This window comes from Leptopilina heterotoma, unplaced genomic scaffold (assembly GCF_015476425.1).
Source record: "Leptopilina heterotoma isolate Lh14 unplaced genomic scaffold, ASM1547642v1 Lhet_232, whole genome shotgun sequence".
Lineage (NCBI taxonomy): Eukaryota > Metazoa > Arthropoda > Insecta > Hymenoptera > Figitidae > Leptopilina > Leptopilina heterotoma.
The window spans coordinates 1193030-1206908 of NW_025110949.1; the positions used below are offsets into that span (position 1 = coordinate 1193030).

A 13879-nucleotide genomic window follows, 5' to 3' on the forward strand; every position below is an offset into this window, starting at 1 on the left:
CCAAAGCGTCGAGACTATTAAATAAGTAAAGTATTTTCCAAGAGCACAAAAATATTGAAGTTAAATCCCATAAAAGAGAGGAAAAAATGTTGAATTTTAAGAAATTCGGATTTTTGAATTTTTTATAATTTTCGATAATTTAAGATTTTTTACGAAAGAGTCGAGACTATTAAATAAGTAAAGTATTTTCCAAGAGCACAACAATATTGAAGCTAAATCTGATAAAAGAGAGGAAAAAATGTTGAATTTTAAGAAATTCGGATTTTTGAATTTTTTATAATTTTCGATAATTTAAGATTTTTTACGAAAGAGTCGAGACTATTAAATAAGTAAAGTATTTTCCAAGAGCACAAAAATATTGAAGCTAAATCTGATAAAAGAGAGGAAAAAATGTTGAATTTTAAGAAATTCGGATTTTTGAATTTTTGATAATTTTCGATAATTTAAGATTTTTTACGAAAGAGTCGAGACTATTAAATAAGTAAAGTATTTTTCAAAAGCACAAAAATATTAAAGTTAAATCCATAAAAGAGAGGGAAAAATGTTGAATTTTAAGAAATTCGGATTTTTGAATTTTTTATAATTTTCGATAATTTAAGATTTTTACGAAAGAGTCGATACTATTAAATAAGTAAAGTATTTTCCAAGAGCACAACAATATTGAAGTTAAATCCCATAAAAGAGAGGAAAAAATCTTTAATTTTAAGAAATTCGGATTTTTGAATTTTTGTTAATTTTCTATAATTTTACATTTTTTACGACAGAGTCGAGACTATTTAATAAGTAAAGTATTTTCCAAAAGCACAAAAATATTGAAGTTAAATCCCATAAAAGAGAGGAAAAAATGTTAAATTTTAAGAAATTCGGATTTTTGAATTTTTGATAATTTAAGATAATTTAAGATTTTTTACGAAAGAGTCGAGACTATTAAATAAGTAAAGTATTTTCCAAAAGCACAAAAATATTAAAGTTAAATCCCATAAAAGAGAGGAAAAAATGTTGAATTTTAAGAAATTCGGATTTTTGAATTTTTGATAATTTTCGATAATTTTACATTTTTTACGAAAGAGTCGAGACTATTAAATAAGTAAAGTATTTTCCAGAAGCACAAAAATATTAAAGTTAAATCCCATAAAAGAGAGGAAAAAATGTTGAATTTTAAGGAATTCCGTTTTTTGAATTTTTGATAATTTTCGATAATTTAAGATTTTTTACGAAAGAGTCGAGACTATTAAATAAGTAAAGTATTTTCCAAGAGCACAACAATATTGAAGTTAAATCCCATAAAAGAGAGGAAAAAATCTTTAATTTTAAGAAATTCGGATTTTTGAATTTTTGTTAATTTTCGATAATTTTACATTTTTTACGAAAGAGTCGAGACTATTAAATAAGTAAAGTATTTTCCAAAAGCACAAAAATATTGAAGTTAAATCCCATAAAAGAGAGGAAAAAATGTTAAATTTTAAGAAATTCGGATTTTTGAATTTTTTATAATTTTCGATAATTTAAGATTTTTTACGAAAGAGTCGAGACTATTAAATAAGTAAAGTATTTTCCAAGAGCACAACAATATTGAAGTTAAATCCCATAAAAGAGAGAAAAAAATCTTTAATTTTAAGAAATTCGGATTTTTGAATTTTTGTTAATTTTCGATAATTTTACATTTTTTACGAAAGAGTCGAGACTATTAAATAAGTAAAGTATTTTCCAAGAGCACAACAATATTGAAGCTAAATCTGATAAAAGAGAGGAAAAAATGTTGAATTTTAAGAAATTCGGATTTTTGAATTTTTTATAATTTTCGATAATTTAAGATTTTTTACGAAAGAGTCGAGACTATTAAATAAGTAAAGTATTTTCCAAGAGCACAAAAATATTGAAGCTAAATCTGATAAAAGAGAGGAAAAAATGTTGAATTTTAAGAAATTCGGATTTTTGAATTTTTGATAATTTTCGATAATTTAAGATTTTTTACGAAAGAGTCGAGACTATTAAATAAGTAAAGTATTTTTCAAAAGCACAAAAATATTAAAGTTAAATCCCATAAAAGAGAGGGAAAAATGTTGAATTTTAAGAAATTCGGATTTTTGAATTTTTTATAATTTTCGATAATTTAAGATTTTTTACGAAAGAGTCGATACTATTAAATAAGTAAAGTATTTTCCAAGAGCACAACAATATTGAAGTTAAATCCCATAAAAGAGAGGAAAAAATCTTTAATTTTAAGAAATTCGGATTTTTGAATTTTTGTTAATTTTCTATAATTTTACATTTTTTACGACAGAGTCGAGACTATTTAATAAGTAAAGTATTTTCCAAAAGCACAAAAATATTGAAGTTAAATCCCATAAAAGAGAGGAAAAAATGTTAAATTTTAAGAAATTCGGATTTTTGAATTTTTGATAATTTAAGATAATTTAAGATTTTTTACGAAAGAGTCGAGACTATTAAATAAGTAAAGTATTTTCCAAAAGCACAAAAATATTAAAGTTAAATCCCATAAAAGAGAGGAAAAAATGTTGAATTTTAAGAAATTCGGATTTTTGAATTTTTGATAATTTTCGATAATTTTACATTTTTTACGAAAGAGTCGAGACTATTAAATAAGTAAAGTATTTTCCAGAAGCACAAAAATATTAAAGTTAAATCCCATAAAAGAGAGGAAAAAATGTTGAATTTTAAGGAATTCCGTTTTTTGAATTTTTGATAATTTTCGATAATTTAAGATTTTTTACGAAAGAGTCGAGACTATTAAATAAGTAAAGTATTTTCCAAGAGCACAACAATATTGAAGTTAAATCCCATAAAAGAGAGGAAAAAATCTTTAATTTTAAGAAATTCGGATTTTTGAATTTTTGTTAATTTTCGATAATTTTACATTTTTTACGAAAGAGTCGAGACTATTAAATAAGTAAAGTATTTTCCAAAAGCACAAAAATATTGAAGTTAAATCCCATAAAAGAGAGGAAAAAATGTTAAATTTTAAGAAATTCGGATTTTTGAATTTTTTATAATTTTCGATAATTTAAGATTTTTTACGAAAGAGTCGAGACTATTAAATAAGTAAAGTATTTTCCAAGAGCACAACAATATTGAAGTTAAATCCCATAAAAGAGAGAAAAAAATCTTTAATTTTAAGAAATTCGGATTTTTGAATTTTTGTTAATTTTCGATAATTTTACATTTTTTACGAAAGAGTCGAGACTATTAAATAAGTAAAGTATTTTCCAAGAGCACAACAATATTGAAGCTAAATCTGATAAAAGAGAGGAAAAAATGTTGAATTTTAAGAAATTCGGATTTTTGAATTTTTGTTAATTTTCGATAATTTTACATTTTTTACGAAAGAGTCGAGACTATTAAATAAGTAAAGTATTTTCCAAAAGCACAAAAATATTAAAGTTAAATCCCATAAAAGAGAGGAAAAAATGTTGAATTTTAAGAAATTCGGATTTTTGAATTTTTTATAATTTTCGATAATTTAAGATTTTTTACGAAAGAGTCGAGACTATTAAATAAGTAAAGTATTTTCCAAAAGCACAAAAATATTAAAGTTAAATCCCATAAAAGAGAGGGAAAAATGTTGAATTTTAAGAAATTCGGATTTTTGAATTTTTTATAATTTTCGATAATTTAAGATTTTTTACGAAAGAGTCGAGACTATTAAATAAGTAAAGTATTTTCCAAGAGCACAACAATATTGAAGCTAAATCTGATAAAAGAGAGGAAAAAATGTTGAATTTTAAGAAATTCGGATTTTTGAATTTTTGATAATTTCCGATAATTTTAGATTTTTTACGAAAGAGTCGAGACTATTAAATAAGTAAAGTATTTTCCAAGAGCACAACAATATTGAAGCTAAATCTGATAAAAGAGAGGAAAAAATGTTGAATTTTAAGATATTCGGATTTTTGAATTTTTGATAATTTTCGATAATTTTAGATTTTTTACGAAAGAGTCGAGACTATTAAATAAGTAAAGTATTTTCCAAAAGCACAAAAATATTAAAGTTAAATCCCATAAAAGAGAGGGAAAAATGTTGAATTTTAAGAAATTCGGATTTTTGAATTTTTTATAATTTTCGATAATTTTACATTTTTTACGAAAGAGTCGAGACTATTAAATAAGTAAAGTATTTTCCAAAAGCACAAAAATATTAAAGTTAAATCCCATAAAAGAGAGGAAAAAATGTTAAATTTTAAGAAATTCGGATTTTTGAATTTTTTATAATTTTCGATAATTTAAGATTTTTTACGAAAGAGTCGAGACTATTAAATAAGTAAAGTATTTTCCAAGAGCACAACAATATTGAAGTTAAATCCCATAAAAGAGAGAAAAAAATCTTTAATTTTAAGAAATTCGGATTTTTGAATTTTTGTTAATTTTCGATAATTTTACATTTTTTACGAAAGAGTCGAGACTATTAAATAAGTAAAGTATTTTCCAAGAGCACAACAATATTGAAGCTAAATCTGATAAAAGAGAGGAAAAAATGTTGAATTTTAAGAAATTCGGATTTTTGAATTTTTGTTAATTTTCGATAATTTTACATTTTTTACGAAAGAGTCGAGACTATTAAATAAGTAAAGTATTTTCCAAAAGCACAAAAATATTAAAGTTAAATCCCATAAAAGAGAGGAAAAAATGTTGAATTTTAAGAAATTCGGATTTTTGAATTTTTTATAATTTTCGATAATTTAAGATTTTTTACGAAAGAGTCGAGACTATTAAATAAGTAAAGTATTTTCCAAAAGCACAAAAATATTAAAGTTAAATCCCATAAAAGAGAGGGAAAAATGTTGAATTTTAAGAAATTCGGATTTTTGAATTTTTTATAATTTTCGATAATTTAAGATTTTTTACGAAAGAGTCGAGACTATTAAATAAGTAAAGTATTTTCCAAGAGCACAACAATATTGAAGCTAAATCTGATAAAAGAGAGGAAAAAATGTTGAATTTTAAGAAATTCGGATTTTTGAATTTTTGATAATTTCCGATAATTTTAGATTTTTTACGAAAGAGTCGAGACTATTAAATAAGTAAAGTATTTTCCAAGAGCACAACAATATTGAAGCTAAATCTGATAAAAGAGAGGAAAAAATGTTGAATTTTAAGATATTCGGATTTTTGAATTTTTGATAATTTTCGATAATTTTAGATTTTTTACGAAAGAGTCGAGACTATTAAATAAGTAAAGTATTTTCCAAAAGCACAAAAATATTAAAGTTAAATCCCATAAAAGAGAGGGAAAAATGTTGAATTTTAAGAAATTCGGATTTTTGAATTTTTTATAATTTTCGATAATTTTACATTTTTTACGAAAGAGTCGAGACTATTAAATAAGTAAAGTATTTTCCAAAAGCACAAAAATATTAAAGTTAAATCCCATAAAAGAGAGGAAAAAATGTTGAATTTTAAGAAATTCGGATTTTTGAATTTTTTATAATTTTCGATAATTTAAGATTTTTTACGAAAGAGTCGAGACTATTAAATAAGTAAAGTATTTTCCAAAAGCACAAAAATATTAAAGTTAAATCCCATAAAAGAGAGGGAAAAATGTTGAATTTTAAGAAATTCGGATTTTTGAATTTTTTATAATTTTCGATAATTTAAGATTTTTTACGAAAGAGTCGAGACTATTAAATAAGTAAAGTATTTTCCAAGAGCACAACAATATTGAAGCTAAATCTGATAAAAGAGAGGAAAAAATGTTGAATTTTAAGAAATTCGGATTTTTGAATTTTTGATAATTTCCGATAATTTTAGATTTTTTACGAAAGAGTCGAGACTATTAAATAAGTAAAGTATTTTCCAAGAGCACAACAATATTGAAGCTAAATCTGATAAAAGAGAGGAAAAAATGTTGAATTTTAAGATATTCGGATTTTTGAATTTTTGATAATTTTCGATAATTTTAGATTTTTTACGAAAGAGTCGAGACTATTAAATAAGTAAAGTATTTTCCAAAAGCACAAAAATATTAAAGTTAAATCCCATAAAAGAGAGGGAAAAATGTTGAATTTTAAGAAATTCGGATTTTTGAATTTTTTATAATTTTCGATAATTTAAGATTTTTTACGAAAGAGTCGATACTATTAAATAAGTAAAGTATTTTCCAAGAGCACAACAATATTGAAGTTAAATCCCATAAAAGAGAGGAAAAAATCTTTAATTTTAAGAAATTCGGATTTTTGAATTTTTGTTAATTTTCGATAATTTTACATTTTTTACGAAAGAGTCGAGACTATTAAATAAGTAAAGTATTTTCCAAAAGCACAAAAATATTGAAGTTAAATCCCATAAAAGAGAGGAAAAAATGTTAAATTTTAAGAAATTCGGATTTTTGAATTTTTTATAATTTTCGATAATTTAAGATTTTTTACGAAAGAGTCGATACTATTAAATAAGTAAAGTATTTTCCAAGAGCACAACAATATTGAAGTTAAATCCCATAAAAGAGAGGAAAAAATCTTTAATTTTAAGAAATTCGGATTTTTGAATTTTTGTTAATTTTCGATAATTTTACATTTTTTACGAAAGAGTCGAGACTATTAAATAAGTAAAGTATTTTCCAAAAGCACAAAAATATTGAAGTTAAATCCCATAAAAGAGAGGAAAAAATGTTAAATTTTAAGAAATTCGGATTTTTGAATTTTTGATAATTTAAGATAATTTAAGATTTTTTACGAAAGAGTCGAGACTATTAAATAAGTAAAGTATTTTCCAGAAGCACAAAAATATTAAAGTTAAATCCCATAAAAGAGAGGAAAAAATGTTGAATTATAAGAAATTCGGATTTTTGAATTTTTGATAATTTTCGATAATTTAATATTTTTTACGAAAGAGTCGAGACTATTAAATAAGTAAAGTATTTTTCAAAAGCACAAAAATATTAAAGTTAAATCCCATAAAAGAGAGGAAAAAATGTTGAATTTTAAGGAATTCCGTTTTTTGAATTTTTGATAATTTTCGATAATTTAAGATTTTTTACGAAAGAGTCGAGACTATTAAATAAGTAAAGTATTTTCCAAGAGCACAACAATATTGAAGTTAAATCCCATAAAAGAGAGGAAAAAATCTTTAATTTTTAGAAATTCGGATTTTTGAATTTTTGTTAATTTTCGATAATTTTACATTTTTTACGAAAGAGTCGAGACTATTAAATAAGTAAAGTATTTTCCAAGAGCACAACAATATTGAAGTTAAATCCCATAAAAGAGAGGAAAAAATCTTTAATTTTTAGAAATTCGGATTTTTGAATTTTTGTTAATTTTCGATAATTTTACATTTTTTACGAAAGAGTCGAGACTATTAAATAAGTAAAGTATTTTCCAAAAGCACAAAAATATTGAAGTTAAATCCCATAAAAGAGAGGAAAAAATGTTAAATTTTAAGAAATTCGGATTTTTGAATTTTTTATAATTTTCGATAATTTAAGATTTTTTACGAAAGAGTCGAGACTATTAAATAAGTAAAGTATTTTCCAAGAGCACAACAATATTGAAGTTAAATCCCATAAAAGAGAGGAAAAAATGTTGAATTTTAAGAAATTCGGATTTTTGAATTTTTGATAATTTTCGATAATTTAATATTTTTTACGAAAGAGTCGAGACTATTAAATAAGTAAAGTATTTTCCAAAAGCACAAAAATATTAAAGTTAAATCCCATAAAAGAGAGGAAAAAATGTTGAATTTTAAGGAATTCCGTTTTTTGAATTTTTGATAATTTTCGATAATTTAAGATTTTTTACGAAAGAGTCGAGACTATTAAATAAGTAAAGTATTTTCCAAGAGCACAACAATATTGAAGTTAAATCCCATAAAAGAGAGGAAAAAATCTTTAATTTTTAGAAATTCGGATTTTTGAATTTTTGTTAATTTTCGATAATTTTACATTTTTTACGAAAGAGTCGAGACTATTAAATAAGTAAAGTATTTTCCAAGAGCACAACAATATTGAAGTTAAATCCCATAAAAGAGAGGAAAAAATCTTTAATTTTTAGAAATTCGGATTTTTGAATTTTTGTTAATTTTCGATAATTTTACATTTTTTACGAAAGAGTCGAGACTATTAAATAAGTAAAGTATTTTCCAAAAGCACAAAAATATTGAAGTTAAATCCCATAAAAGAGAGGAAAAAATGTTAAATTTTAAGAAATTCGGATTTTTGAATTTTTTATAATTTTCGATAATTTAAGATTTTTTACGAAAGAGTCGAGACTATTAAATAAGTAAAGTATTTTCCAAGAGCACAACAATATTGAAGTTAAATCCCATAAAAGAGAGGAAAAAATCTTTAATTTTAAGAAATTCGGATTTTTGAATTTTTGTTAATTTTCGATAATTTTACATTTTTTACGAAAGAGTCGAGACTATTAAATAAGTAAAGTATTTTCCAAGAGCACAACAATATTGAAGCTAAATCTGATAAAAGAGAGGAAAAAATGTTGAATTTTAAGAAATTCGGATTTTTGAATTTTTGTTAATTTTCGATAATTTTACATTTTTTACGAAAGAGTCGAGACTATTAAATAAGTAAAGTATTTTCCAAAAGTACAAAAATATTAAAGTTAAATCCCATAAAAGAGAGGAAAAAATGTTGAATTTTAAGAAATTCGGATTTTTGAATTTTTTATAATTTTCGATAATTTAAGATTTTTTACGAAAGAGTCGAGACTATTAAATAAGTAAAGTATTTTCCAAGAGCACAACAATATTGAAGTTAAATCCTATAAAAGAGAGGAAAAAATCTTGAATTTTAAGAAATTCGGATTTTTGAATTTTTGATAATTTTCGATAATTTTAGATTTTTTACGAAAGAGTCGAGACTATTAAATAAGTAGAGTATTTTCCAAAAGCACAAAAATATTGAAGTTAAATCCCATAAAAGAGAGGAAAAAATCTTGAATTTTAAGAAATTCGGATTTTTGAATTTTTGTTAATTTTCGATAATTTTACATTTTTTGCGAAAGAGTCGAGACTATTAAATAAGTAAAGTATTTTTTAAAAGCACAAAAATATTGAAGTTATATCCCATAAAAGAGAGGAAAAAATGTTGAATTTTAAGAAATTCGGATTTTTGAATTTTTTATAATTTTCGATAATTTAAGATTTTTTACGAAAGAGTCGATACTATTAAATAAGTAAAGTATTTTCCAAGAGCACAACAATATTGAAGTTAAATCCCATAAAAGAGAGGAAAAAATCTTTAATTTTAAGAAATTCGGATTTTTGAATTTTTGTTAATTTTCGATAATTTTACATTTTTTACGAAAGAGTCGAGACTATTAAATAAGTAAAGTTTTTTCCAAAAGCACAAAAATATTAAAGTTAAATCCCATAAAAGAGAGGAAAAAATGTTGAATTTTAAGAAATTCGGATTTTTGAATTTTTTATAATTTTCGATAATTTAAGATTTTTTACGAAAGAGTCGAGACTATTAAATAAGTAAAGTATTTTCCAAGAGCTTAAAAATAATGAAACTAAATACTATCAAAGAAAGGAAAAACTGTTGAATTTTAATAAAATCGGTATTTCGAATATTTGATAAATTTTGATAATTTTAGAATTTTTACCAAAGGGTAGAGACTATTAAATAAGTAAAGTGTTTTTAAAGAGCCCAAAAATATTGAAATAAGATTTAAAATTCCACTGGAATTTTTTAAAAATTTGATCTTGAAGTCATGGAAAAGGTATGGAATTTTAAATTCGGATTTCTTTAGGAATCCTGATTTTTTATAAATAAAAATCCTTTTTCTTATGTTTTTTAATTTAATTTTGACTTTCATTATTGTATAATATTATTAAAATTATTTGATAGTCTGACTTCCTATTTTAAAACATACTGTTATTCCTTTATGTAGGCAACCGGATCAACATTTCTCGCAGCCGACACTTTCTTCCACAAGTCACATACAGCTCTCAAATTTCATCCCGGAATATTGGAATTCTACATGAAATAAGGATTTGAATAAAAATTTGTTTGCAATAATACGATGTTTCTACGAGCGTCAATATTATTTTCGCTATACAAATTGACAACTTTGCGACGTAAAAAATAAACTTATGAACTGGGTTGCCTATAGAAAGGGGTTTTTACAATTGTAAAATAAGTAATATTATTGTTAATTGTTTTAAAATAAAAAAGTTATTAGCGCTAATTTTTTTTTACTTTCTTACATAATTGTAAAATAAATAAACATCATTAAATTAATTATTTTCATAGAAATGAATAAAATAAATAAATTTTTATAGATTAGTTAACATGATTAGGTAAAGATACACAGGAAAAAAAGTCTGACTCCGTTTACACGGTTTACACCTTAAATTCAGCCCATGTATTTCACATAAGTTTGTCCTTGTTTAACGGGGCTGACTCCTTTTACATCTTAAATTCAGCCTCAAAAAGAGGCTGAAAGTAAAACTTTTTTTTTTAGTGTGTAATTTAACCCATATATAAGGTAAAAGATGATTCGTTTTTTTTAAGTTTTTGTAATTAATAAATAATTTTTAATTTTACATAATTTTCCAATTACTAATTAACTAATTTTTCAAAATAATAAAATAATTTAATAAAATTAAGAGATATTTTAATTTTTCAAAATTTTGTATGTTTGTCATTTTTAATATTTTTATTGATTACAATTTAATAAATTGTAACTCTAGATTTACTAATTAGCAATTTTAATTTTTAATCTTTTTAAAAAATTATTTTCAACAAATATCAAAATTAGGAAAAATTTTTTTTTCATATTTTTCTTTTTAATTTGACATATTTTATATTAGGTATGTACATTTTTGTAAACAAAAAACCCTTTATTTATGTTTTTGTATGAATTTTTATTATTACAAAATATTGTTTTTATCATTTTCAACAAATTAAAAGTTACTTACCTGCTTTATCATACTGTTAAGCCTTTGCGTAGGCAACCCGCTCAACCTTTCTCTGCTGGCTGGCTGGTTGTTGACACTGACAGTTCTCGAGGGTTCTCGACCTGTAACACCGTTGATAAACTAGAGATTTGTTATTTGAAAATTTTCAATGATTTTAAATTTCCCGCCTTTTAATAATGAGACCTCTGGTGGTTTATTATAAAAGTTCAAGAATTTGACATTTCACCTAACCTAAAAATATTCACAAAACGTCAACGTCAAATATTGTAAAGATTATTTACATTATTTGTTGACAAAAAATTATTAAATTATGGAGTCAATGGGACAAGAAATGTCTTCTAATACCATTCTTGGAGTTGGTGAGTTTAAAATGCATATTTTAAACATTTTTTTCAATACAATTGATATGTAAGAAAATTCGGAGAATAGATTATTTATGTTCTGTAAAACAAAGTTTTATTACTTTTTTTATTATCTAGTGTCGATCATAATACATAATTTTATAATAATTAAATTTATAATTCATGTTATTTTTAAGCTTTAGAGTCAATATTTTTGGGTGTCCTGCAAAATATTTCAAATTCAAACCTTTAAGAGAATTCGAAATTTGTAAAAAAAAATATGTAATGAATAAAATTAAATAAATTTGTATCATTTAATAGCTTGGCAGTGGATAGCATCAGTTGGTTGGTATTTAGTTGGATTAGGATTCGTTTTATTAATGGCCTCGTCGTATTTGCAAGAAAAATATAATAGTTGGAAGTCGAAAAAAGATGAAGCAGAATATTCAGCAAAGTATCATAAAGGTATGAATTATTAATTGATTTGTTTTTTTTTTGTTCCGTTGCATTTAAATTACAAAGTATTTAAATTCTTTTATAATTTATCCTTTCCCCTCTAGTAGATAATGTGAATTTCACTACTAAATTTAATCACGTTTTATCAATATAGACCCGGATATTGTTTATCAAAGACTAACAGCCATAGAGGAAGTTAGAAACAAAATGCAGGAAAAGTACAATGAGGATGCTGAATTTCGCAAAAAAAAGGTTGAAGAGGTGAGTGTATTTTTAAAATTATTGTTTAATAATTCACGCAAAATATTCTCATCATTAGTGAATTACAGGGCTCGCACTAGTTCCGTGAATCTCGTAAAAGTCCGTTTTTTTTAAAAAAAATCCGTAAAGTCCGTAATTTGATTCAAAAAGGATGAAAAGTTCGTAAATTGTACAATATAATTTGGAGAATTTTAGAGAAATTACAAATGATTGCAGAAATTCAATTATTTTCAAAAGTAATAAAATTCTTCGCAGAAATTCAATTATGTTTAAGAATTTAAAAAAATTCTAGTCAAAATTTCAATTATTTTTAGAAATGATTAAATTCTTATCCAAAATTTAATTATTTTCAAAAATTTTAATAAAATTCTTGTCAAAATTTAAATTATTTTAAAAAATTTTCCTGAATTCAATGATTTTCAATATCTACTATTTTAATAAAATTACCCAAAAAAAAATTCAATTATTTAAAAAAAATGTAATAAAATTCTACGCAAACCTTTAATTATTTTCATAAAATAATAAAATTTTTACAGGGATTCAATTATTTTCGTAAATAAAATTCTTTTTAGGAATTCAATTATTTTCATAAATAAAACTCATCGTAGAATTTCAATTATTTCTTAATACAATTTTAATCGAATTTCTCGAAAAATGTAATTGTTTTTAATCAATTTTATTAAAATTCGTCAAAAAAAGTCAATTATTTAAAAATTTATTGATAAAATTCTTTATGAGAATTTAATTTTAAGAAACATGCAATTATTCAATAAATTGTTTTTTTGTATTTAAATAATTGAATTCTAGTAGAATATTCTAATAAACATTGATTGAAAAATCGATTTCAGTTTCAAATTTTAGATTATAATTGAATATTAAAAGCATTAGAGCGGGGATTTTTTAGAAATAATTGAATTTGGAAAGATTTCATATTAAAATCTTTGAAAATCTAAATTTTTCATATTTTTAACTAACAAATTCTGTGGAATTAATTTTTTTGAGAAAGTTTAATTGAGGATTTTTTTTTTGAAATTATTTGAAGTTTTCATTTTCTAATATATATATATATATATATATATATATATATATATAATTAATTTTAAGAATTTACGAATAATGGGAATTTTGTAAAATTGAATTGTAAACAAATGAATTTTAAAATTCTCGAAGAACTTTTTAGAAAATTATTAAAAATAATTGATTCAAAGATGAATTTTAGATAAAAACACGAAAAAAAATTTTCATTTTCTAAAAGTTACAAATTATTGAAGAAATTCAATAATTTTCAAGAGTAATAATATTCTTCCATATTTTTAAATACTTTTACTGGTTCGAGCCCTGGAATTATTTAAGATCAAAAACTATTTGTTACTAATTTTCATTTTGTCTGCAAATACAGAATAAAGAGAAAAAAAGGCAAGAATTATTAAAAACTGAGGAAAAAAGTAGTGGCAATAGACTTGGTGGTTCAACAAGTGATTCTAAATCAAGACTATTAAAACAAGGTGAGTTTACTCTTCAAGCAATATTTATTTATTCATTTAACATTATATATTTATCATATTATATTTTGAAAATAAATAACTATTTTTAGACTACAATCCACTAATGGGTAATTCGAGTAGAGGTTATCGACCACCAAAACGAAGTTGTTGTGGAAAAGGTGGTTGCGGATAAGTAAGAAATTTTATTAATTTTTTTTTTATTCTCTTCTATAAAATTATATTAACATTTTTTTAATTCTTTTAAATTAATTTAAATAGTTAAATTTATTTCAAATATTTTTTAATCAATTTTGAATATATTTTTAAATCATTTAACACTAAAATTGTATAACACTTTTATATACGCTCAAGATATAATAAAAAAAAAAGAAATGAAATGTATAAATTACATATTTTTAATTAAGGATTAGGTGAAAATAATTA

At 22.8% G+C, this 13879-nt stretch overlaps 1 protein-coding gene across 1 annotated transcript; it reads left to right on the top strand.

Moving 5' to 3' along the window:
* The first annotated feature begins 11090 nt into the window (after nt 1–11090).
* On the top strand, nt 11091–13841 carry LOC122502512 (selenoprotein S-like). The gene is made up of 5 exons (XM_043612614.1): nt 11091–11252; nt 11556–11699; nt 11845–11951; nt 13351–13456; nt 13546–13841. Exons 1-5 carry the CDS (start codon nt 11204–11206, stop codon nt 13626–13628), a joined length of 489 nt encoding a protein of 162 aa, XP_043468549.1. The 5' UTR covers nt 11091–11203; the 3' UTR covers nt 13629–13841.
* Nucleotides 13842–13879: the final 38 nt, after the last annotated feature.

What these genes read in the sequence shown, in the direction of transcription:
- LOC122502512 (XM_043612614.1), top strand. Translation starts at nt 11,204, where the DNA reads ATGGAGTCAATGGGACAAGAAATGTCTTCTAATACCATTCTTGGAGTT. An exon ending in TTCAGCAAAGTATCATAAAG is followed by an intron (nt 11,700 to 11,844) that starts GTATGAATTATT and finishes TTATCAATATAG; the next exon opens with ACCCGGATATTGTTTATCAA. An exon ending in ATCAAGACTATTAAAACAAG is followed by an intron (nt 13,457 to 13,545) that starts GTGAGTTTACTC and finishes AACTATTTTTAG; the next exon opens with ACTACAATCCACTAATGGGT.